Raw genomic sequence first — 27,836 nt, 5'->3', positions numbered from 1 at the left:
CACTCCTACCATGGTCGGGAAACCCAAATATTTATCATTCAATGATTCAATCATAATATTAAGGGTTTAGCAAACTTGAACTTTCGACTCCACCAAGATCTTAGGGCTAAAATAGATGTTGCATTTTACTTCACTCACCATCTGACCAGAGCTGAGACAGTAAGTGTAGCATGCAAGAAATTTTTTCACCTTTAGGGCTAGCGAGCTCGTCCCCACGGTCACGCCGCCGTCGTCGGCCGATCTGTGATCCCTGCTTTGGGCATGGGCCTCGGTTGGGCCGCAGTCGAGCACTAACCATCACCGGACAGATGGACCCAAGCAATCTAAGCCATTGAATCAATTTTCCGACGGCTGACAAACAGCAAGCGGTGGAAGGGCGGAAGGCACGCGACGCCGTTTCTGTGGAATGGTCGTGTGCAGCGGAGACTCCGCCAGCCGGAGGCAGAAAGGCGTTGAGCGGCTCCCTGAGGCTAGGAATGGTAGTGATGTAGGTGGGAACTGGCTCTGCTGTAGCAGCTAGGCTGGCGTCCGTCAGACATGAAGATAGGAAGGCGACCTCGGTGCACCAAAGGTACGCCGTTCTAACTTTTGAAGACGCCACAATTTTGTTTGGCACAAATTCGGGAACCGGTAGCTGCATTTGAACCGAACTTATTCTTTCCAATATGTTCAAAGTTATTGTGAATTTTGGCCATGTAGCTTAGAAGTTAGACACCTTGTGTGAACTTAGGGCTACTGGACTTGTAGAAGGGGACATATCCGGTGAAAATGGGTAAGTGTTGGAAATTTGAAAATTTTGTTGTAAGCATTGTTTTGATTTATTGCAAATAACATTTGGTTCAGGAGTATGTCATGTTGTTTGCAACAAATTTTTTGACAGGATATGTCATCGATTAAATAATAGTTTAGGGCTTGTTTGGGTGCTCAATCAAAAAATCCGCGGGGAGATTACCCCCGACGAGGATTTGAGATGGTCATCATGAATCCCCAGCAAAACCCCGGAAAATAAATTTCTGCATTTGGGAATTGGAAGGGGGGCAAGAGTATGAAATCCACGTCTGTCCAGCCATCAACTCCAGGGTGCTCAACGACACCATCACAAGGGGCTCAGCCAAACCATGACTTGAAGCTCATGCTCTCCGAGGCAGCATGCCTCCTGCTCACCATTGTTGTCGCTCCGTCGCCACATGGACAACACAACAACATGGTCGTTATACATCAAAATCATCTGATCTGATCTATTGAGGAAAAAAGAGGAAGGAGTCGGAGGGATGGGATCATGCGGATGTGGCAGCAGTGTGGGAGCGGTAGAGCTTGTCGAAGACATGGAGGTCGGTGACGAAGTCGATGAAGTAGAGCGACATGACGAGCAGAATGGTGGGGGAGAGACGCATGCCCGGCGCCTCGTCGGTGTAGAAGCGCAGCATGTTGCCACTGTCGCCGGAGAAGCCCCCTCCTCCACCAGACGTGGTGGCGCGACGGCGATGCATGCCGGCAGCGGTGGTAGGCGTGCCGCAGGGCCCGATGGTGGCGGGGCGGGAGCTGGCGGTGCCACTGACGGAGGACTAGGACTATGAGGAGAAAGCCATGGCCACAGAGGAGGCGAATCCCACGCGGATCCGTGAGGAAGACAAATCGAGATTTGAGAGATCAAGCAAGCCGGAGACGACGGGGATAACTTTTCACGTGTCAGCATGCATTTTTTTTATTTCCCCGTGGATAGAAGGGGAATGGAGTGGAACGGCCCGTGGATTTTTCAACCCGCTCTGTATCCAAATAGCCACCCGGGCTGGAAGGAGGAGTATATCAACGGGCCAAACTATTCCAAGGAAGTACCTAGGATCCCGGAGGGGAATGGAATATCCAAATAAGCCCTTAGTGATTAGGGCGATTTTTCTTCTTCTTTTCTACCATTAATGTATAGATATCCAGTACACTAACATCTGAAATACATGATGAGGCGATGTTATCTTTATTGCCCTGGAGTTTTGGACTGACCTATAGCAAAACCAGGAGTATGAATGATAAGTCTTCCATGCATTTGTTTACATCACATGACTAGCTAGTACTCCAAACGCCGCTTGCTCAAATAAATAATCAAAGTCTGCACATGTCTTTATGCTGACTTCAAGTGTAGTTGAACCAGCGATGCATAAACACCACCCTTGATGCCCATGAGGGATTCGTGCTTTCCCTTCTCAACGACTTTACCATCTTTGACAACTGCAATCATATCCACCCCTTTGATTGTGGACAGTCGGTGAGCCACGACAATCGTGGTCCTGCTGACCATCACTTGATCCAACGCATCTTGAACAATACGCTCTGATTCAGCATCCAGGGCACTTGTTGCCTCGTCAAGTAGAAGTATTTTTGGGTCCTTCAGGATGGCCCTTGCAATAGCTACCCGTTGTTTTTGCCCACCAGATAGCTGTGTTCCTCTCTCACCTACGGTAGTGCTATATCCCTGAGGTAAGCTAGATATGAACTCATGACAGTTGGCTGCCTTGGCAGCAGCGATAATCTCATCCTCACTCACTTCTCCTTGTTTTCCGTATGCTATGTTGGCATGAATTGTGTCATTAAAGAGTACAGGTTCCTGGCTTACCAAGCCCATTTGGTCTCTTAACCAACTCAGTTTTAGTTTTTTGAGTTCTGCTCCATCTAGTGAGATTGTGCCAGAATCCGGATCATAGAATCGCTCGAGCAAAGAAATTATTGTGGACTTGCCACTACCACTCTCTCCAACAAGTGCAACAGTCTGCATATAACAATTGGTTGTAAACCCATCAGTACAACTGTAGAGGAAAATATGAACACTAAGAAATTGCATTCTTGTTCATGGTCATTTGCATTGACTGGAAGTATCCAGCACTCCAGTTCTACTACTCACATTGAATGACATGTATATCATAATAAAAATATTCAAAGAATGAGAAGTAGGGATTGTGGCAATCGTACATCCCATAGAGATAAAACAACAGGAAAAAACTTAATGCATAGTAACTTTATCCTTTTGTCTTCTAATTTCACCTCATATTGTCTGCTTTTGGTTCTCCTTGTGAAAATAGAGTTTAAACTTGAAATTTTGCAGAATGCTAGATGAATTTTGTACCACCTGTCTAATACTTCTGTGAAATTTATGTTAAGATGGAATGGGCACTCAACACTTGAGCAAATGGCTACCGTATTTGTAGGAAATATTATTGATGTTCTCATTCTTTGAAATAAAGTTACTGAAGTTGAATTAAAGCTGTTCAAGAGTTGCCATGACCCTCTGATGAAACACCTAGTATGGTCTAATCTCAATCTCAATACCTGGCAGTAACCTAGCAAGATCCCCCCCCCCCCTCCCCTTTTTCTTGCAATGAACTACTACTGCCTCCAGAGTCTGGGGTCAAATGGTACTAATTTTATGTAATTTGGTTATTTAAAAATGGTTTGACTTAGTTTCATAAAAAATATTTTCAAAATATTACAGTTTAACAACATTTTTTTATATACGACAATAAAATTTTGTGGTCAAAGTGGCATTTTATTGACTCTGCCATGTCAAAACGCCACTCTCTCTCTCTCTCTTTTTGCTGAAAGGACTATTAAAATTAGGGGGGAAAATCATGACAAGTATCAGGACAACAATACCTTTCTGGCTGGAATGTCCAAAGTAAAGTCACGGAGCACTTGGACATCTGGGCGGGATGGGTATTTGAAGCTTACATTTTTAAAATCTATAATGCCATCAACCTTTTCTAGCATCATGCCTTCATCACTAGTTGAGTCAATTTTAGACTTCCTGTCTATGATAGCTAGTATGGAAGCTGTGGATTCCTGAGCTTTTGTTGAATCTGATGCCATTGCACTTGTTTGGGAAACTCCAAACGCTGTGAAAACCAAAGCAAAGAAAACCTGCGAATCACCAGATTATGTAGTGAGTTACTGAATAAAACGACCATACGTAAATGATGTCAAATGTGTACCCCTTACTCTAAAAACGTCGTTAAAGGTGGATTTGCCTTCAGATACAAACTGCGCACCAACATAGAAACAAAGAGCATACGTGAGATACAACATTAAGGACGAGAAACTGAAACCAAGGCCTCCAACCATTCCGCTTCTAATGCCCTGTTTCATTGAAGCTTGGCATTTTTGGCTGTATGATGTAATTACTCTCTTCTCCGCACAGAAAGATGCTACTGTCCGAATACTACCAATTGCTTCAGTTACAACTTGACTTGCATCTTCATACATCACCTGTTGCAGACTTGCAGTTAGTTGTTAGGAGAAACTTTTAATAATTCATTAATTCTTACTTTTGAAGAACCACATTTTGTTGATGGTAAGCTTGGAATATATCTGTAGTAATGGAAATTAGATGATGTTGAAAAAAATTCACATCATCTAATGTGCTGCTTTGCTTTCTTAAAATAAAGACAATCATGTTCGCAACAGGAACTTCTATATTTTCACCTTAGCATCTTCACTGAACCCTTTCAAGAACTTCACTTGAATATAATTTTGCGAACCCATTAAAGGAATCACACATATGACGATCAGCGTGAGCTTCCAGTCAGAAGCAAATGCTATGGAAAAGCCAGCGATAAGTGTTACTATACACTGCACCAGGATGGACAAATTATCTCCAACGAGGCGTCGGATGTTCAAAGCATCAATATAGAGCCTTGCGCTAAGTGCCCCACTGTAAAAATGAAAAAGGAAACTTGGTGTCCAGACAGTTGTAGGAATAAATAAATAAATTTGCAAAATAGTTCGAGTAGCAAACCTGGAATTTGAAGGGTCATCAAACCAAGCAACTTCTTGATGCACTAAGCTTTGGAAAGTCAAAGAACGGACACGTTCTATAAGTTTCCCACCAGCCACCCCAAATAAAAAATATTCTAATTGGACTGAAACCAGAGCAATTACTGCAAACAGAAGGCACATCAATGCCCAAAATCTAGAATCTTTTCGAAGTTGGTGTGGTGGATAGTAGAAAGTTCTTATACCACCAGACATCATTATACTGAATGATGGGAAAAGAAGACCATGCACAAAGGCAGCTATAACAGCTAATAGGAGGATTGGTGCTTCCGGCTTATTAAGTTTAAATAGTCGTCCGATTGGTGCTTTCTTAGGAGCCTTACTATCACCAGATTCTTCATGTTCCTTTTTGTCTGTAATAACATGCCTGTGCAATTCATCAGATCCAGACAACCCGATGGATTTTGCGAAGGAATGTTGTCCTCTGTTCCTGGGAGAATCTCTGGCTATTGATTGTTCCAAAGACAAACTTGTACTTTTATATATTGAACCTGACACCACAGTATTTGGAGCCTCATGCATTTCCTCGGTATGTGCCTGTTGTAGCCGAATAAGCTGAGAATAAGCTCCATCAGGATCCTTAATCAACTCGTCATGTGCACCTATATGACATGTCAATTGGTTAACTGGTTCCAAGAAAATGAATTGAACTACCTCCATGTTTTTTTATACTGATTGATTGATTATGAGGAAAAACCAAGTAATTGGTGTGCACGAATCTCTTACCTTGTTCAACTACTTTCCCTTGATGAACAACTGTTATGCAGTCTGCATTCCTGATGGTACTCAGGCGGTGAGCAACAACGAGTGTAGTTCTCCCTACCATGATCCTATTTAATGCTTCTTGCACTAACCGCTCAGACTCTACATCCAAAGCACTTGTAGCTTCATCCAACAGAAGGATTTTTGGATTTTTAAGGATTGCTCTTGCTATGGCAATCCTTTGCTTCTGGCCCCCAGAAAGTTGAGCACCACGTTGACCAACCATTGTCTCATATGCCTGTGTGATGTGGAAGGCAAGATAGGAAATTAATTTCCAGAAACTAGAGTAAGATTCATAAATAAGTAGTGTTTCATAGCCTACATTTGGCAGATTTTCAATGAAGTTTGCTGCATTTGCAAGCTCAGCTGCTCTCTTGATCTCTTCAAGTGTAGCATCCTCTTTACCATAGGCTATGTTATCTTTGATGGAGGTCATAAAAAGCAACGGTTCTTGGCTGACAAGGCTGATCTTTCCTCTAATCCAGTGTAGTTTCAAACTCTTGATGTTGACTCCGTCTACCAACACTTCACCAGCTTGTGGGTCGTAAAATCTCTCCACCAGACTAATTACTGTTGATTTTCCGCTTCCACTCTCCCCAACTATAGCCATTGTAGTACCACTAGGTACTTGTAGACACAAGCCATCAAGTATCAACTGTTCAGGCCTTGCAGGATACCTAAAGAACACATCCTTGAGTTCGACATCTCCCCTGATATCTTCTAATACGATTCCGGAAGTGTCGGTGATGCCAATCTTTGGTTTTCTGTTGATAATTTCGAACAACCTCTGTGCTGCAGATTGCCCTTCTGCAATTGCAGAAATAGATGGTGATGCATTACCTATGGCCCTGTTGCAAATAACCAAACCTTAATGTCAATTAGTAATGATTATGTTAATTATTTTAATTCAATTTGGAAGGAAGAATCTAACAGTACTTGTTATTTTTGTACAATCATTTATGACATCTGTAGTCCACAAATGGGAAACTCACATTGAACCAGTTAAAATTGCAAATACGACATTGATGACCTGCCCTCCAGTATATCCTTTGCTGATGATTAACTTGGCGCCATACCAAAAGGCTAGAGAGTAACTGCAGAATACAACAAAAAATATACAGCCTATTCCAAGACCAGTGATGATCCCTTCCATGAAAGTAGCCTTGTACGCCCTTTTTATGAGAGTATTGTACATTGCGATTGCTTTCTTCTCGCCATTGAAAGAAACAACCTGTTTTTGAGATTTTATTGATATTAAGCAGTTGCAAGTAGCTATTATTAGCTTTCATTTATAATTCAAAATCATTAGAACCCACTGTTCTTATTGCTCCAATGCTTTGCTCGACAACATTCCCTGCATCGCTATATGATGCTTGCCTCTTGCCAGATATTTGAGCTCGCAATCGTGAGACAGTTGCAAAGGATAGAATGCTTGGAGGCATGCATGCAAGCACAACGAGAGCCAGCATCCAGCCTCTTACGAATCCAATGATAAAGCCACCAACGAAGGTTGTCAAAAGCTGTATGTACTTCCCTACCTTAACATGAGAAGTCAATTTTTTTAGTGTTATACATAAGATCTTAATTTCCTTGAGTTCTGAGCATGAAAGACTATTTACTGGAAATTAGACATATATTGTCTGCTATAAGAAACCTTTTTCTTGTCAAACCAATAATAACTTGCATAGTAAAAGTCCATCTGTGTAGTGCATATGTATCTTTCAAACCATTCTTTGACAGCAAGTTTTGCTTTATTTCTTTTTCTCCCTATATATAGTCCAAGGCACCTGTTACCTTCTCACCGAGGGCGTCTTGGATCAGTACAGTATCTGCGGACATTCTAGAAGCTGCTTCCCCAGTTGTCATCTCCACGTCAAAGAATTCAATGTCTTGTCTGAGAACAGCTTCAAGGTATAAAGATCGCAGGCGTGTCGACTGCCTTTCTCCAGCCACTGTCCAACATGACACCTCTGGAGCAGGTAAATGTTTCAGCCACTCATTTGAGATCCTGCTACATATGGATGCAATGCAATCCAACTAAACAGAGATCATGCTACCAGCTGCTAGTACAAGTCTTTTGTCTACCTAGTTCGAGTTGTAAATAAGAAAATTAACAACGGTAGGTTTCCTTTCTAAATTGTGGTAAATCGCATGTCATATATATTTCATGAAATGCTAGACTGCTTAATGTGAAAGTGCAGGAAATTAATTTAGAGAATAACCAAGTTGTAACTCTAGGAATAACGCATTCAGTTGATAGTATCCGTTTTGTACTCTCTGGGTCTTTGTGGATGGATTACAGTAACGAAAATATCCGTTTTACTTCGTTTGAGCTTTAGCTGTTTCTATGACGCCAGCTGTTTCAACTCCCAACTCCCAACTATGCAACGGTTGAGCATCAGTTATTCATTGTTACGTATAGTCCAAGTCCAAACATACTTACGGAGAAAGGAAGCAACTGCTGTTCCGATTCCCAGATAGATGTAGTACATAACAACCTGGAGAAACACAATTGTTAAGTTGAACCATTGGGGATTCGCGTGATATATATATATACACACATAAATACATATATATATATATATATATATATATATATATATATATACACACACACACGTACACACACGACGAGTCTATTATGCGCCTAGCCGCAACAATGAACTATGTTGCATCATCCTCGGTTGTTGCAGTCGCCTTTGCACCACCCCAGTTACGACGACACATATAGGTAAGTTATGATCACATGATAAAAAATGTCTAATTACGAGAAGTATTGTAGTTTACTGCTGCGTCACCCCCAGTTACGACTAAGAAAATAGTCAGTTACGATAGCACAGTTAGTTGAGTTACGATCACATGACAAAAAATCAGTTATAATAGCAACTATATTGCTTTTTGGATTGTAACTGGGGTGTGCGCAGAGGTGACCTAGTTGCGATCACAGTTACGACTAAGAAAATAGTCAGTTACAACAGCACAGATAGTTGAGTTACGATCACATGACAAAAAAGTCAGTTATAATAGCAACTATACTATTTTTTGATCATAATTGGGAGTGTACGCATGGGTGACCTAGTTGCGATCACATGACAAAAAAGTGCATAATTACAACTAGATAAGGTATGCAGTCACAATCATATATATATATATATATATATATATATGCAAGAGATGGTTCGCTATATCACTTTTTGATCAAGAAAAACGAACCTGGATAAGTAGACCCAACATTCTTCTAGGACTAGAAAGCATCATTTGAGTGACATTTCATAGTCGCGGGGATGTTTAGGTCAAATACTAGAGTGACATTTCTTTTTTTTTTTTTCTACCGCCCTTAAGGTTACTTAGGTAATTAGCACCGCACTTTCTCTTGCAGAAAAAATGTCGCGGCACTTTTTAGTCACCCATTTCTATGGCTGAGGCTACAAAGCCCAGCAAGTGTCTAACTTACTCGGACCTGCCTAGGTGAGGCTGAGGGAGTAGCAATGGGGTGCTAGGGATGTTTTCTCGCTCACACAAGCTGGGCCTGAGAGATCAGTGTGGACAAGGGAATCATTCATCGTGTGACGGCGCATTGGATTCACTGCCTTGCCATCTCCGTGCTCAGCCCAGGTCAAAGAAACGTGTCAGGGTCATCCCTCTGGATTCCCTAGACAGTCTGTAAAATAAATAAGATACAAACAGACAAGCTCTCGAAGTACTCCCTTCTCTACCAGGTTTTCTCTCCGCCTCCGAGATCACCGAAGATTTCGCGCATTCTGTAACGCTCCGACATAAACAGTTTTAATAAATACGTTTGACTATTATTTTTAATAACTATCTCTTAATAAAATTTGATAAAAATTAGATTATATCAAAGTATTTCTATGATAAATTCACTGCTATTATTTTTATATGTCAAATTCTAATAGTTTTGTGTATATTAGTGATCAAAATTTCTAAAATTTAACTACACGTATTTTAGGATAATATCTATTTAAGAACGGCGATAGCAAAAGCAAATTTTGTCTTGGGACGCTCTTTAGGTATGGTTTACACGATTTTTTTTTACCGCCGTCGAGTATCCGGGAGTCCTGCTTCGTTGTATCGGTGACACCTAGTTCAAGTCCTATGTCGCCATGAAGATGTTCACAGCTAGAATATTCTTGATGTAATTACTACTAAGGTTGTATTTTGGTTCATTGGAAAATGGATGTGATTCGATTACACCGTGATTTGTTTCCGTTAGATTTTGTTTGGTTTGAATGAGGTGTAATCAGGTACCCAAGTAATAGATTACAGCCCAATACAAATCTCATTACTCCCGATATTGAGTTGTATCAGATCCCGTTACGACTCTTCCCCACCTCCGCGACCGTGCACGGTTCTCTCCCCTCTGCACATGGCATTGCGGCGCTTGCCTCCTTTGATCCTCTCTCCTATGGCTTTCCTCTGCATGCGACACTCTCCAGTCGCATCTCCAGCAAGCCATGGATATGGTGTTGCTTGACAATCCTGCAACGGAGGCAGCGTGGTCTGGCATGGTGGCACAAACTCGTGGCAGGTGGCAAGTACCAAGAAACACGCAAATGTAGAAAGGTTGGCGGCAAGCATGATCGGCAAGCTCAGAATCTAGCATCAAGCTCTCTAGAGGGCCATGAGAGGAGCTCAGGTGGCAATGCTGGATTTGGGGGATCGGGAAGAGCAGACGGGATTTGGGCAGCGGCAACAGATTTGGGCAACGACAACAGATTTGGGCAATGGCGACAGATTTGGGCAAAGACCGGTGAAAGGAAGGTTAGGAATGAAAGTGCATCTAAGTTCCATATGTTGGTTTTGGATAATTGATGACAAGTGATTAAAGAACTAATGAAGTTACATGAGTTTATTAACAGGTATTAGTCACATCCCATGAAGAATTTATATGACGCTAGGAACCCTCAAAAAGTGAAAAGAGAAGTGACATATGAATATTCTATAGATTTAAATTTGTTTTACTTTTGAATTTGAGTTTAGGAATGTTGTACTATCAAGTGGGATGCGTGTAGATATACTTGAAGATGTCTCAGTGCTCAAAGTACCCTTTTAGACAAAAAAAAAATAAGAGACACAAAATACCCCCACGAACATTGAGAAGTTCTTTATTACTCTGTGTATTCACATGGGATAGGAAGTTCTTTGTTGCTCTGTGTACCCGGATTTTTCAGGTGCAACTCGGAATTTTCGAGTTGTCGGAACCTCTAGGTGGAGCTCTGAACAGGGGTGCTCTGTTTGGTGTTTTAATTCCAACCCAGAAGTTCTGGGTTGACTCGAAAATTCTGAGTAGCTGGAACCTCCAGATTGAGTCCGGACAGGAGTGCTCAGTTAGAGCCTCTGAGTTTAACCCGGAAGTTCCGAATGCTGGAACCTCCGTAATGTTTCTGAGCAGGGTCCTCGGTTGCTAAGTCTATAGCTAACCTAGAAGTTCCGGATTAAAACCAGAAGTTCTAGGTAAGTCTAGAAAGTGTTGTAACACCTTGAGACAAAATCATTCAGTGCCCCTTTAGAAGCTCTCCCCACTCCTCTTGGCTTTAATTCTTGCAAGGATTTGAAAGTTGGGTTGAGATTTTGAGAAAGAGTGCTAGTGAGCGTCATTCCCATCTTTGAGGACTCGAGTTCATCGTCAAGCCGTTCACATCGTATTTGTTACTCTTGGAGGTTCATCCTTCTAGATGGCTAGGTGTAGCCTAACGAGCACCCGAGATTGTGGTGTGTCTTAGGACGTTTGTTAAGGTTCATCCTCGCCTCTGTAAGGGAAGAGGACATTTAAGTAAGCCCAAGCTCGATTTAGGTGGTTGCTTGGTGAGGATTAGGGTTGAAAGAGACCTGGCTCTTTGGAGCTCCTTAACGGAGACGTGAAAACCTCAAGTGGAGGTATCCAAACTTCAGAAAATAAATCTTTGTCTCCTTATTTACTTGAGTTCATATTTATTCTAGTTGACTTTTAGGTAATTTGCCCGATCTACTTGATTGTGAGCTTGTGACTACAGGAGGGCCATAGAAAAGTCTTTAGACATCATTTGGAACCTATGGTAACCATTAGAATTAATTAGACTTGCTTAAGGGCATTTTAATTTCGAATTTGTGTTCTGTACCTGGATACTTCGGGTTGATCTCGGAACTTCTGGAACCTGGAAGTTCTGGATTGAACATGGAAGCTTCGGATTCTGTTGATCCGCTGTGAAATTTTATTTTGTAGGAATGCCTATTCACCCCCCTTGCCCCTCTATCGATGTCTCGACCTTTCAATTGGTATCAGAGTCTAATCTCCTACAAGGCTTTACCGCTTGAAGAATTAGAAGATGTCGACATCCGAGGAGAAAAGCTCGAAGAGTATGAAGGATGAAACATCAGGCAATGGTAAGAATAAGGGAGTTGAAATAGGTTTCAACTATGATAAATTAAATACATTTCATTCTTACATTTCCATGCTATTTGGGCGTGCTCCATATTTTGATAGCATGCATTATGTTGGTTAGAGGTACAAAATAAAATTGCATTTAATATCTCTTCATCCAAATATTTGGAAGATTATGTGTATATGTTTTGAACTATCGGATGAAGATATAGAGTTCACTTCGAACTTGAGCATGACCTCCACCGCAATGCACAAGCCGCAAGTGTGTTGCTGGTGCCTTGAGCCCCGAAGAGTTCAACAAAGTGGATGGGCCTGAGGAGGCCAAAGTGATATGGGACACACTTCAAGTCGCACATGAAGACACCACGAGTGTGAGAGAATCAAAGATAGAGTTGCTTGAAGAAAAATTGAGAAGATTCATGCTAGAAGATGATGAAACCCCTCAAACAATGTATGACCGTATGATGGTACTAGTGAACAAGATTATATGACTTGAAAGTGAAGAACTAGATGACCACAAGGTGGTGAGAAGATTATTGAGAGCTTTCGCACCAAAGAATCCTACCTTGGTAACTCTCATCTTGCTGCTGATTGTTTAGCTAAAATGATACACCTTGCTCAAGAAACATGTGAAATTGTTAGATTGGTTTCTCATTTGATTGATGGGGGGTTGCAATTCTTCAATATGTTGATGACACAATAATTTGTATTTAGCATGATCTGATCAAAGCTAACAATCTCAAGCTTTTGCTTTATCTCTATGAGATGATGTCTAGTCTCAAAATTAACTTTCAAAAGAGTGACGTTATTTGTTTGGAGGTGATGACATAATTGTAGCTGATTATGCTAAGCTTTTTCACTGTCAAATTGGTCATTTCCCAATTAAATACTTAGGAATGCATGTAAGCCCTAGTAGGCTTCATGTTGCTGATTGGGTTCCAGCGGAGGAAAAAATTATGAAAAACCTTGATGTTTGGAAAGGGGGCTTCTTTCCATTGGTGGGAGAGTTACCCTAATAAATGCTAGTCTATCTAATGTGCCCATTTATCATATGTAAATTTATCTTCTTCCTAAGACTATTCTTAAATATATTGATGCTGCTAGGAGAAATATTTTTCTGGCAGGGGGTGGGACTAAGAGGTAGTACCACTTGATTGCATGGGACAAGATTTGTAGACCTAAGAAAAAAAGGAGGTCTGGATATCAAGGATTTAAATAAAATAAAATATGCTTTGTTATGCACATGGTGGTGGCGTTTAGAGAACAATGAAGGGATGTGGTAGGAGATTGTTAAAAAAAAAAATACCTCGCTAATACTTCTATTGCTCTTGCCAAACATAAATTTGATTATTTCCCTTGTTGGACTGATCTTTTAAAGGTTAAGCCTCTTTACCTTCTTGGAAGAAAATGCATTGTGGGTAATGCCCTTAAAACCAGATTCTGGGAATGTCTGGATTCAAGATAAACCCTTCTATGTCATCTTCCCTACCCTCTATAATATTTGTTTAAATAAAAACTCTTTTGTTCATGTGGTTGCTATGAATCAATGGTTGATCTCCTTTAGGAGATGGATCACTGGTGATCTTCTTGATCAATGGAGACTTATAACTAATTGGGTTTCTCAATTTCAATTGTCTACTGAGAAAGGCCATTGTGATTGGTGCTGCTCCTCTTTTATACTATGGTCTATAGCTTTAATCCTTCTGGTAAATTTTCTGTCAAATCCATATATAATTGGTTGATGAGAGACACTCTTGACCATCCATATAAACATATTTGGAAGGGAAAACTTCCTGAAAAGATCAAAATATTTCTTTGGCTCCTTGAACAGAATGCAATTTTAACTAAAGACAACATGATAAAAAGAAGATGGGTTGATGATGGTACATGTTATTTCTGTATACAGCCCAAGAGTTGTAGACATCTGTTCTTCATGTGTCCTATTGCAAAGGCAGTGTGGGGCTTGGTGGCTAGTTGGTGTGGGGCTAGCACCATTCCTAGCTCTATAAATCAATATTACAAGTGGATTGACTCACATATGAAAATTGATAACTCTTTCTATGCTATGGGCCTTATAGTCGTTTGCTGGGCTATTTGGAAAGGTAGGAACAAAGCTTGTTTTGAAAAGAAGTTGATTCATCATCCCAGTGAAATTATATTTCATATTTGTTCTTTGCTAACCCTGCAGGTAGATTTTCTTAAAGACATGAGCAAGAAGGAGTTGATTCGAGACGTCTATAGCCTGCTGCAATCTATGTCTCAGATGTTGGCGCAATATCAAACACCACAAGCTCCTTATGGCGGTCAGCTGATGCTTCTTCATGAGGATGAGCAGACTGATAATGATCAGGAGAATGAGGAGGTTTCAGATTGAGTGCTTGCATTGTGTTCTCTGTGATCCTCTAGTTACGTTGATTTTGTTCTTGTTAGGTGGTGGTGACTATCCTTTCGTTCAGACTCTGCTCTCCATGTCCTGCATCTGGTTTAGCTTCTAGTACCTCTAGACTAGTTTTTCCTCCTTTTGTTTGTGTCAATACATTTGAAACTATGTACTGATAATATTCCGTTACTCTATTAATGGAAATGGGGTCACCCCACCTTCGAAAAAATAGATTGAGCTCGAGCTACTCGAATCGAGCTCTGCTATTGCTGGATCGAGCTCACGCCATCCAACTCTGGCATTGTGCGGTGGCTGGGTACTCTCCATAGGTGTTTAGCTCCACGCACAGACCTAGTTGGTGGATGACTCTCTCTCTCTCTCTCTCTCTCTCTCTCTCTCTCTCTCTCTCTCTCTCACGCCAATCTTGCTGCTTTCTCTCCAGTGAAGCTCTAGATCCTATCTCCCTTCTTGGTTTCTTCTACAATTTTAGAGTAAATTTCAAAAACCTACTACTATTTTGATGTATGTTGCAGAAAATTACAACTGCTGGTGTCTATTTTAAAAACCTACAACTATTTTGACACATGTTGCAAAAAACTACACTTTCTCACCGTAGGCCCACCTGTCATCCTCTATGGCATGTAATAGGAGGATTAAGCGTGGGCTTACCTATTGCCAGAGGATGATAGGTGGGTCCACGATAGATCAAGGGTGATTCTAGCTATACACATGTAGGTCAAGCAAAGTATGAAACGAAGGATAAAGATGGCGTGTTGACAAAGTCAAACGAAGGAGATGCCGATGCAACTGATAAGACGACTCGAGGGATCAGGAGTGGCAGAGACTTGTCGGCGGTCAAGATCGCAAGACGAAGGACACGCGTCATCATCGAAACACTTGCTTCAGGTTAAAGCGAATGGCGATTAAGTTACGCTTTGAGAAGCGTGTTAGGGTTTCGTGGTTTGATCTCAAAACCGTAGGAGGACTAGAGGAGTACGTGATACCATCGCAAAGCTTACGTTGAGGCGAAACTAAGTCGTAAAGGTGATGCGGCTGTCCGATGAATGGAGAAAAAAATAGACTAAAATACCCTCGGTGGTATGTAGCAGTGTATTACAAGAGAGGAGTATTTTGGGAAAAATCTAGGAAACTTCGAGGTCAAGTTTCCTATACCTATAAATAAATGGGTATGGCTATAGGAGAGAATGAACCAGTCATTTGAGCCCGTTGTGTCATCCATATGAGAGTATTGTGTTAGGGTTTTAAATGAGAGGAGGATGAGTGCTTAGCTTATAAAATAGGTGAGAGTTTTTAGTAAAAAATCTTTGTAATTTGACTAAAATAAGGCTGATCTCTGTGAATAATGAAGTTTATTTTGTTTCACATGCTTGAATTCTCATATTTCTAGTTTTCCTCTCTTGATTTTCTTGCCTTGTGTGCAAGTTTGTCTTCTTATGTGTTGATTTTTGCTTTTCTTTTTAGCTAAAATTTTAACACCTTGGGATATTGTTCTTTTTATACTAAAGGTATAAAATTCACATACACACATGTGCGATAGGGTCTTAAATTCTCTTGTCTTTAGACTGTCATCTTGGAGTTCTTTTTCATCCGGTGTTCATCTCTTGTTCCTTGAGTGATCTTTTCTCAAGATTCAACCTTTTTGTGTGAGGATGAGTCATTGATTGATTTATTGTGGAACCTAGTGTTCGATTCTAATCATGAGATCCACTTGTTGTTGAATCTTTTAGTTTGTTTTTTGATCTTTCTTCGAAGTTTCCGGAATTTCTGAGTAGTTGTAGTTTTTTTCGCTGTGTATTTATGTTGCGTTCTGTTGTGATTCTCTTGTACAGGTGTATTGGATGTTCAAATAGGTGAAAGTCATCAATCTCGATTCTACAATTAATTATATTTGATATGGACTTTTGTTTTAACTAGACCGTTAGATATTTATACGAAAATAACTATGACGATAAATTTTCATAACGTTCGAGACATTAAATTTGAACATTTGAAATATTGGAGATGTGAAAAATAGAAATTAACTTAAATAGATAATTTTTTTAAATTCACACAAGAGATTTTAGTATACAACATACGAAAATAACTATTCCAATAAATTTTCATAACATCAATAACATTAAATTTAAACCTTAAAACATTAAAAATACAAAACCACAAAATTAATTCAAATAGATAATATTTTTAGTGAACCCAATTAAAATATTGGATACGTCCGAAAGGCCGGACCCAAGTATTACCGTTACTTACGTGTATACAGCATATGACACGACGTCTAATTCGTATCAGACGTTCATCGGATATAAATAACATTCACAGGGAGAGAGAGAGAGAAAAAAGAGCTTGGAGCACACCGAGTCAACGGAGTGACAAGGTTCGATGTTATTGTTTCCTCTCGGACGTTGTAGCGGAAGCATTTCCCCTAAAATAAACTACTGCGCCAGTGCCGGTGGCCGGACTTCACCGACGTCGGCCACGGGTACGTACGTACGGTACGCACGCAGCAAACCAGAGTAATGTACGTACACGTACGCTGCATAGTGCGTATCCAATGGCGGCCATGGATGACCGCCGCGTGCGCACGCTGCCGCCACGCCGTACCAGAGCTGCCAGGCACCCGGCCGGTTGCGGTCGCGCGTGCCATGGCCACGAGCGCGCGCGCGGCGCAGCCGCCAGGCCAAGCCGGCGACCACTAGTAGCTAGCTCCTACGGTCACGAGAGGTGGACGCGCGTGGAACGAACCTATGGATATGTTTGTACGTACGTACCTTGCTGACACGGTGGAGGACCGTGCTGTCCTCGCCGGCGCCGAAGCACTCGATGACCGCCGCGAAGACGACCGTCATGAGCGGCTCCGACATGCCGTTCGCCATCGCCGCCGCCGTTCCGACCACCATCAGCGCGGCGTCGGTGCGGTCGGCGGCGTACCTGAACATGCCCAGGAACGGCACCTTCGTCGCCGCCACCCCATCGTTGCTCCTCCCCTCCGTCTCCGTCTCCGTCTCCTCACTCCTCGCCGCTGCTCCCCCCATGAATCTTATTCGGACTTGTTACCACCTGCTGTTGCTCGTTTCTCTCTGCACACATATATAGGGTAGCCTGCTCTCTCTTGGCGCGCGCTGGCGGTGGGTGATATATGGAGCCAGCCGGGCTCATGGTGTGGCATGATATCTGTGGAGGGAAGGTGAGCGACGTGAGGTCCCTGATGTGTGAATACCTATTTGTCTGTCTGCAGGTGGAGTGTTGCATTCTTTTTTTTTCCAGCCCTTCATATCTATTACAATATTAAGGGGCGAATATTTGAAGGGATTCTGGATATTACGTTACTGTGGCTACTGTAGCCACATATGTATTTTTTGGCGAAATTTCAGAAAAAATAGTAAAATGAATAATAGTTATATTGATAAATCGGCTGAAATAATCTAAAATGTATAAGAAAATATCTAAAACTCAAAAAAATATGAAAAAAATTTAGTTAGGTTCATATTACTGTCGTCTACATGTTAAAATTATGTTCATATATGAAAGTACCACTATTTTTCTATAATTAAATGAATGTGTTAAATAATAATAAATTTATAAATAAATATTAAAAAAATTAGTAAACCAAATTTTTAATTTTCTTTTATCGTTCTCTTTGTAAAAAAACAAACATGACGTGGACGCACCAATACACCTATTTTACTCAATTATTACAGCATGGACACACACACACCGGGGGATGACGTCTTAATCAATCTGATGCTTACCCATCAGCCTTCCCCGACAATACGTGATCAACGGTTGGTAAGGTACTGACGATGTTTGACCTCGTGGTTACTCAAGCGAGACGCAATGATACATACATACATACATATACATATACATATACATACATATATACATATATATATATATGTATATATATATATATATACTTTAAGAAATATTCTTCACAGATGCTTAGATAAATTGATCTATCATTTTTGACTGAACGAGGTCACCCATCTTATCTAATTATGATCATTAGTAAAATAGTTAATAATAATTAGCATGTTATATTGCTAATTAGTTTTTATTACTATGAGATTATGATTGTTAAGAGTTAGTGTGTTTATTAGTGATCATTAGCATGTTTTGTTATGTAATTAGTAATTACTACGATAAGATTAATATTGATAAGTGTTAGTATGTGTTGATTAATATATAATTAACTATTATTATTTAAAATTAAGATATATAATTTAGTTAAATTACTCTCACTCATTCGCCCTCATCGCCCCAACCAAACACAAAATCAAACCATTCTATCTACTCAACCAAACAGTCAACTTGGATGGACACATCCCTAAAATCATAGATGGCCATAACATATCTATCATTGCGCTCCAACCAAAGCGCACCCTAAATCTTATGCGCACCAGGACGATTGTGGAACTAGATGTGTGTTTATGTTTTCTTGTAATAATGGAACGTGTCGATTATTCAGGAAAAAATATATAAGTGTGAGGAACGGTTACGTCCTAAGAGGAGGGTGAATTAGGATATTTAGAGATTAATGGCTCTAAAAACTTCACAAGATAAATCTATCTCAATTTCTATCTAAATGTGCTCTAGGTTTATCTAGTGTTTCTACTCTACTGCTCAAGAGGATTGCAACCTAATTTAGCAAGGTAAATTGAAAGTATGTAAATACGGAAACGTAAATAAGGTAGAGAGACAAACTCAGTACAAGAGATTTTTATCCTGTGGTATCGGTGGTATACAAGCCACCCCTAATCCATATTGGAGCTCCATAAAGGATATGATCTTGGTCGTCAAGTCTCTTCCTGTCACGGCTCTTGAGATACGAAATTACCAAGACAAATCTCTTCTTGTCACAGCTCTCGGTACACGGTTGGATCACTTTTTGATCCACTCTCTAGGTTGCAGCACCTAGTAACACTTCTTTCTAGGACTATAAATACTAATCACCCTCTAATAATGTACTTAATTGCCTTGGATGAACACTTTAAGCACTTTAATAGCTTTGATGTCTTCTCCAGTGTATATGAGCTTCTCTAGACTTCAGCAACTTCAAATGATCGAGTGGGTGGGTATTTATAGCATCAAACTCACTAACTAGCCATTGCTCTAATGATTTAACTTTACTGTGAACACCGAATGATCCGATGACATTCGTAATACAAGCATCGGACCATCTGGTGTATACAACCTCAAAAACTAGCTGTTAGAACTTACTCAGAACCATTTCTGAACACTGGATTGTTCGGTGTATACTTCATCTCTATCACCGGACTATCCGATGTGTATACTTGAGCCTGGCCAAGCCAACTTCTTCACTGTTTAATTATCTGGTGTATTGATCTTCTGATCACTGGACCTTTTGATGTGTATAACTTCATCTTCTTTGAGTTCTAAAAAGTATTCCGGTGTACACTGTATTGGTCTTCAATCTTCAACACTTACAAAGCTTCTGTTAAATGTTCTGGTATATACTGATTCTGATCATCGTACCTTCCAGTGAGTATAATCTTATTTTAGCTCAGTTTTCTATCCTTCTGTGAAATGCTCCGGTGTATATACTTGTGGTATCATAAGACTATTCAGTGTAGTCATTTTTCCTGAGACTTCTCCAATTCAATCAAACTTTGTCCCAATTTTAATGACTTTATCATGTATTGTATCTATGAGATCTACTAATCATATATTCTTAATAAACATGTTAGTCCTAATAATTATGCTATCATTAATTATCAAACTTATAATCATAGCTTAATAAAATTATTTTCGCTACAATAAGTCATCGGCATCAAGCACGTGTCAAAAGGTATGAAAAGAGGCAATCCCACCAACTTTATTCTATAACACGATTCCAGTGTTTTTTTTTTGGCGAGCATTCTCTATTTGTGGAGTTGATTTCAATGTTCACTACAAATATTTGTGAAGAAAAGGAAATGTGGAGCAGTGGAGGTCCTTCAATTTTGATAAACAAGTCTCCTTTCTTCTTTTTTGGTCAAAATCACACTAGCACCTCCACGCATGGTCGTTCTCTTTTCTCTATCTCACTTCACTCTTATACCACTATTAGATGTCTGTTTAGGATCCGCACGGTAAAATTTGTAAAAGTTTAACCACTAGCCAGTATCCGTGTAAACTTCAAAAACAACATCTACTTCAAAAAGAGGTTCTCCGGATCGTCTTCAATTATCTCTAAATACTATTTGACCAGTTGCTGCTAGCTTCTCGCTGCCAAATTTCACACGGTAGCCGGGTGATCCATTCTATGGTGCGTTACATTAGTACGGGTGAAAATGATATGAATGTCTTCACCCGTAACATATCACACCTTTTGAGGATCGATCGTAATCAAAGATGCATATTTTACTTAGGTGCACATGTTTGGTTGACGAGTGTACGTTGTGGCGATGGCTTGTCGATGTCTGAAGTTAACCCTTTACCGAGATAGGGACTACGCATGGTTGGTAAAGCTTGTTTTTTCTTGATTGTAAAATATCGCACAGCAAGGAAATATTATTTATCATCGTTATGTGTGGTAGAAGAGAAATAACGACAGCGTACGAACCACGGATTAAGTGGGTTAATTTACCGATTAATTTCAGATCAACTATACAGCGTTTCTTCTCCCTACGTGGCTCAGCTGGGCATCTTTTCGTTCTGTGCCATCAGACAAATCATGATGCTGCTGATGCCTGTCATAGTACGCATGATGGGAATGGCGTCGGAGATTGCTTGTTCAGAATTCAATTCTGAAAGAGCAAGTAACAATGACGGGAGAGCGCCTGCTAACCAGCGATTACCATCAGGGAATAATCTTCATTTCCTCGAGAAGAAGAAAAAAAAGTAAAAAAGAAAAGGCATGAAGCTAATGAATTAATTTTCACTTGTTGTTTTTCGGGTGGTTGCTGATTGAATCCTACGGTGGCTTTGCCTCCAAGATGTGGCAAGATGCGATCGTAAAGCTTACTTCAGCTAAACATAAGCATAAAGCGAAAGAGCAAGTGAGAAAAGGGTGGCATATGAGTCCATCTTGTCCTGACTCCTGGCAACATGAACCGCTCCAATCACGCCAGCCTCGTATTGGGACCTGTTATGCTGTAGCCTTGTAGGCAGGCAGCCGCAGACGATTGATTACGTTCGATCCATGTCATCGAGTAAATGGATCGAAATCACGAGGTATGTTCCTCTGGAGTCTACTATTTGAAAAGGACCTTCGGTTGTGCTTCGGAAAAATGTTCAATAGATTTTTCGAACTATAGACAGGGGTTTACAAATGTTTCGACAAGTATTTTGATGATCTTCCCCCTAACATCTGGAACAACATTTAACTTGGAGTTTGTTTTGGAAAGAATTGCCGTACAGTTACCTGAACTTCCGCGACTAACTAAACTTATATTTCCTCTGTTCAAGAACGTAATACATATTTTATTTTAAAAAGATTATTAAAAGTAAACTTTAACCGTTAATGTCTCTTACAATATGTTATCAATTATTATAAAATCGATATTATATTAAAAATACATTAAAATATAAAATTATTGAAACAAAATTTATATACTAAATATGTATATAATTTGACTAATTATTTATCAAAACTTATAAAAAGTTGATTTATTTGAAACAAAATAAGTCTTATATTTTTGAACGGAATGGGAGTAATAATTTACTCTTCTGTATCTTTAAACTTGCAACCGTTTGCACTTCCATGATAGGTTCGTCCAGCTATTAGATAATGGAAGTTGCTGATGCGTCGTCTACGTGTGTAGTTATTGCTGGTTGAGAATAATCTAAGAGTGAAAACAGCTTGGCGGGGCACTGTTCTGCTATGGGGCTTCTCAAAAAAGCAAACGTCGCCACTATTCGGTCCATCAACTAGCTTTCTCGTAAAAAAAAAGGCCCTAAAAGCTAATTAAATGAACAAAATCTTGAAAAAGATTAAAAATGAAAAATAGAAATAGAGATATTCTCAACAAGAACAATTTTCCATAAGTTTACATTGACAAGCATTTCGGTCTTCCTAATCTTTTACAAAACACACTTAAAATTTTCTTGATGTAATTTGTTTTTCTATGAAATTTATAAATGTTCATTCATTCAGAAGGGATCACTGATCTTTTTTATTTTCTAGAATTTCTCTTATTTCATGAATTTTCCATAAAAGCCTTTTTATTATTTCCATAGCTCTTTTATTTTCGTTAACAGTCAAATCACCTTGATTGACGGTGGCAAAAGACAGTTTTGAGAAGCCCATAAGAGGTCAAAACAAATAATGGCAAGGTTGAGATCAAAGTCGTCTCAGTGGTATAAACAAAATAATACCTCAATTCATTGAGGAAAGCATCGATTATTTGAGACAGTTTCCGCCAAAGATTCAAGAAGGCGTATCCTTCCTGTTACGCGGCCCGGATGGCTTCCTTTCTACTTTTCTAGCATCAGTGCATCGGCGTACAGGTGTACACCGATTTACCACCACTACTGCAGAATAGATTATCATTGTCGATTCTAAACTGGTATCACCGCTAACTCTGGATTGGCAATAATAACCCAACTATCACTATTGGTTAATGTATTAAACCGGTAGTGATAATCCATTCATATGTAAAAAATATTCTACCAGGAACTCTTTAATATGAAGATCTATATCTAAAACTTGAGATAGAGACCTCATGCCGAGATATTCGTAGTAGAGTATTTTAAATCTAAATAAATAGTAAAACTATAATTTTAAACTGCAGTGATAATAGTAAATCTAAATAAATGGTGAAAACATAATCATTTTAAAGTAAATATGTTTTATATCACTATTTAGATTATCTTATTATCACAATCTTAAACACTCAACTTATTACCACTTATTTTTGGACCTGAGAGGAGACGGGGAGCAGGTTGGCGATGCCGCGGTAGACAACGGGGATGGCAGTGAGGTTGGCAATGGGCCTGAGGGGAGTGAGATGGGGAGATGGGGAGCAAGGTGGCGCAATCACGGTAGGCAACGGGAATGATGGTGAGGTCGGCGATAGGCTGGAGGGGACCGCAGCGAGGTCAACGACGAGTCCAAGGGAAGTTGTAACACCCTGTGTTTCATCATCTTCCACGATAGCAAAAATCACAACTTTGGACTTTTTAGTGGCAGTTGGTTTAGACTAATTTATCCTGTCAGACAGACTTAGATTTGAATCTAGCTAAAACTCAAATTCCAAATCCAAATCTCCGAATAATCTATTAATCTATTCCTGATCATTGTCCTCTATTTAAATTTGGTTCAAGATTTATAGATCAGATCTGTTAAAATAGATTGCATATGAATTTTGGAGGGTGGGAAGTTATCCGTTTGAACCGAGAGAAAAGGCAGGAGAAATATATGGGTTCTGTCGTTTACTGTTTATCAGGATTCTTCCTATCTCCTTCCACTCCACGTCTGTCAGAAGCAGCAGACAATACCAACTCTCTCTCGGGCGCCACCTCAAAAATCAGAACAGCAATAGTACATTTCTCTTCTTCTCCCAACTCGATCATAGCGGCAGCGCCCTCAATCGTGGCAGCGCTTCATCTCTTTTCCCATGCCGTGTCCTCCTCTTCTTCTTCCCTAAAGTAGTACAAGAGGCACCAACAAAATACATGCCCCTGCACCTATCTTCTTCCACATCCTGTTTTCTCTCTCCCTCAAATCTGAGCAGCGCACAAACACCAGAACCATCCCGCCCTCATATCTCCCCGTTCTTTCTCACCGGAGCAACAACTGCAAATCCACGGCAATTCAAACGCTTTTAGGCTTTTTCTCTCATCAACGTTTGCACGGTTCCGAGTCACATCCACAAGTAACTAAAATTAAATAAATAATTCATAACATTCGTCTTATTTACAGTCTATCTAACGTGGTTAACTTACAGTATACATGAAAGGGCCAGTCGGGTGGTAACCTCTAGGCAGATCGCTTGGCGTCATACGTCTTGGCATAGGCCCATGCCTTTGAGGATGTCGTCGAGGAGTCTTGTTCTTTCATTGAGCCGAGCTTCAAGGAGTACCTACGGTGGTACGTCTCGCGTATACATACACGGGTTACCTACACTTCAGATACTGTCCGGCAGCACGTCGCGTCGACTATAGAGGCCTACTGGGGCCATTGGGATGAGGACACTGCATTAGCAGTATGTGTAATTAACGTCTCGTTTATTTATCATATAATCCTATAAGAACCACTATAAACTAAAATTATCATTTCATGTTTGTTTCAACAGGCCGATATCATTTACGATATCTATAGAGATGCGGCTGGAACCATGCACCGCCTTAGGCAAGGGGTGCAACTTAGTGCGGCGGATGTAGCGGAGTTTGTCAAGCGGGTTTTCGATAAGACCGCGCGGGCCGTGAAGGTTACCTCTTGCTGATTTACCGCAGACGTCGCTGGTGCTCCTGCCAGGTTGAGTAGGGTCCACGCAGAGTCGTCCAGGAGGTCTAATGTGCAACAACGTCCACTAGAACCGACATCCACACTACCACCTGGACCACGCCTTCCATGCCTGGACACAACAGGTACACATTTTTCATATGCACAACGGTTAGTGATATTCTTTTATTATTGAGGCATTAATTTCAAACAAATATTAGGTGCACCTACATACATCTCGACGCTGCCACCTAGATCATGCCCTATGCTGACACCTTCACCACTTGCAGGCCTCTCAGGCAATGGGCTTCAATACATTACTGCATTCAATATATTTAATAGTATACCTAATATATTCCACATGTTACTATGGTGAGGAAGCCGAGACGTCTTCATATGCACCTCGACTGTTTGGACCTCCACCGTTCGCACCCTACTACGGCACTCACACCTAGCCATCTATTGCTGCAGCTGCATACCATATATGTACAATATTGTATTTTATACTAATACTTTTATTTGCACATTTACCGTATCTAATAAATTTATCTGTTCACAGGCCTATCGAGTGATTACACATAGATGACGGTGGAACCATCGCAGTCGTCATACCCGAGTCAGGAGGATGAGCCTGGGCTAGACCCCCGTTCGACCTTGTAAGGGACTTCTTCAGGGCCACACCGGACTACGATATCGTCGCGCGGTCCTAGTTGCCCAGTGCTCCACTTCGGACGCAGCACACCCAGAAAGAGGCCTCAACACCTTTGATCCCTACTAGGCCTACCAGGCAGGTTGATCCACCAGACGCCCTGACCTACTCTAGGGGCCACCTGAAGGTGAACCAGTGGCAGCGGCTTCAGGACCATGATGGTGGGAATGACCGACAGCAGTAGGGGAGACAACAGTAGGATTTTATCTTTGCTATTGTAACTTACATGTCTGTTTCATGATGCATCTTCGATTCACGAACTAGTCTCACATATTCGGACATGTCTACTTTCTATGGTCTACTTACCATGTCATAACTGCATTTCTTAATCCCACATGACCGCACGCTCGTTGCATTTCTTCAACAGGTTGTCTCATTCCTTGTCCTCAGCTTTGTATGAACCGTTCACGACAGAGCTAGAAAAGCATTTCTTACAAAGCTACTTATACACGAAGTGACCACACGACACCTCTACTGGGAGTCTGGCTTTAGACATGAAGTGACCACACGACTCAGTTTTAACCATAAAATGACAACACCTTTGTCCTGACGTAAGCCGTAGACACGAAGTGACCATACGACTCAGTTTTAACCATGAAATGATAACACCTCTGTACTGACATAAGTTGTAGACACGCAGTGACCACATGACTCAGCTTTAATCATAAAATGACAACACATTTGTCCTGACGCAAGTTGTAGACATGAAGTGACCACATGGGAGAGCTTTAATCATAAATTAAATGACAACACATCTATCTTGATACAAGGAATCTCTGCCTAGCAGCAATACCATAACTTTTCCATCTTTAACAGGGAATCCAATGCTCCAGCCCCCAGCCAAACCCATGCACTCAGTCCATGCACCAGCTCCCAGCAACCATAAATAACCCCACCTCTATCCATGGATAAACCACTCCTTGCTTGGCTCTCTCAACTGCAATGTCTTCCTCAGCTCCACCAAGCTCACCCAAGAAATATTGGGGGATTTTCATCCCCTAGGGAGTCGAACCACCGATGTGTTTATGTTACGACCTTTGTAGGCTTTGCGAGTCACATGACATCTCCTACACGTATGTCCTACGCTTCTTCATGTGTGCCAACTATCAATACTATAAATCTCAACATGGACCGTATGAGTACCCACCGGTATAGCGACATAGGTAGTCATGTGGCACTTTTCACATCTTGTTCCCGATTTCACGCACTGTTTTACTAATCTCACATCTTGTTTTATTTGTCCAGTCTCCACCTATATATGACTTTATTGAATGGATCGACATGGAGCAAAATGAAGATCAGAAGCGGTGGGTTGACATGAGCATGCAGTGGAAGAGGGAAGCGTACGCACACCGGGAGTACAAGCAACAGCAGGAGGAACTACGGCTGAAGTGGCAGAAGGAGGAGCGTATGAGGAAGACATCACATGACCATACCGCGGCTCAAGCACGCGAAATAGAGAGTGCAAGTAAGCGGGAGATGGCCTATCGTGCTAAGGTGGGTGGCCCCAATACTCTGAAAAAAGGCAAATATCTTAGGTGCACTCACCAGAGAGCATCTACTGTAATCCGGTATATTTTCACTCCCTAAGGCATGTTAGGATTAGCACCGGCACGTTATTAGGTTGGTCTTTAGGCATACCATACATGCCACTATTTGTTGTCGGTGTGTCTTTATGGTTAGGGTCCCATGTAATGTTTGTCACCGTATGTAACCTCCGCATCAGGTAATATACTAATAGTGCTTCACATCTACAATTATTCAAAAAATTAGATTTTATATCCTCCCAACATTATGTCACTAAAAAAACACTCTTACAATTTTACATCAAATAAATAAATAAATATCGACAAATTTGCATCGATCCAAAATTTCTAAAAAGTAACTACTCCGTGATGCCATTTTGACCACTTTTTGACCGTTTCGATCCAAAATATCGACAACTAAAATTTTCACCGAATGAATATGCATTATTTTTCAAATTGACGTATATAAAAGTTAAATTAAAAAAACAAATTTTCCCACCGCTCCCGAGAGGGCGGTAAGGGGCTAACCGCCCTCTCATAAGGCGGTAAGGGGGCAGCCGAGGAGGAGGGCCCTACCGCACTCTCAGAGGGCGGCAAGAGGTGATAGTGCCACTATGGAATCCTTACCGTCCTCAGCCCTTTCAGGGGCGGTAGGCTCCTATTTTTATAAATCTTGACATTATGAATCTATTTACTTAAATATTTGATATAAAAATCCATGGGCAGTCGAGGCGAGTTTTTTTTATTTTCTAACTTAAATAATTAAATAAATAGACTCCAGATGAAAAAATTTACTATAGCACGGTCAGGTCTTACCGTTTTTTCATTGGGCGGTTAGGCCTTACCGCCTGTTGAGA

At 40.7% G+C, this 27,836-nt stretch overlaps 1 protein-coding gene across 2 annotated transcripts; it reads right to left on the bottom strand.

Moving 5' to 3' along the window:
• Positions 1-1,860: 1,860 nt before the first annotated feature.
• On the bottom strand, positions 1,861-17,561 carry LOC133918633 (ABC transporter B family member 9-like). Of its 2 annotated transcripts, XM_062362605.1 has the most exons (12): positions 17,126-17,559; positions 8,024-8,078; positions 7,375-7,550; positions 6,897-7,118; positions 6,573-6,811; positions 5,903-6,428; positions 5,545-5,818; positions 4,781-5,420; positions 4,468-4,696; positions 3,985-4,251; positions 3,643-3,906; positions 1,861-2,761 (listed from the first exon to the last, which is right to left on the bottom strand). In XM_062362605.1, the coding sequence occupies exons 1-12, from the start codon at positions 17,387-17,389 to the stop codon at positions 2,117-2,119; spliced, it is 3,801 nt and encodes a 1,266-aa protein (XP_062218589.1). In that variant the 5' UTR covers positions 17,390-17,559; the 3' UTR covers positions 1,861-2,116. The 2 variants fall into 2 exon arrangements, with proteins under 2 accessions (XP_062218589.1, XP_062218581.1); XM_062362597.1 differs by having other exon boundaries at positions 4,468-5,420; positions 17,126-17,561.
• Positions 17,562-27,836: the final 10,275 nt, after the last annotated feature.

Source organism: Phragmites australis, chromosome 1 (genome assembly GCF_958298935.1).
Source record: "Phragmites australis chromosome 1, lpPhrAust1.1, whole genome shotgun sequence".
In the NCBI taxonomy this organism is placed as follows: Eukaryota; Viridiplantae; Streptophyta; class Magnoliopsida; order Poales; family Poaceae; genus Phragmites; species Phragmites australis.
The sequence above is the reverse complement of the archived record's forward strand: the minus strand, read 5'-3'. Positions and strand labels throughout refer to the sequence as shown.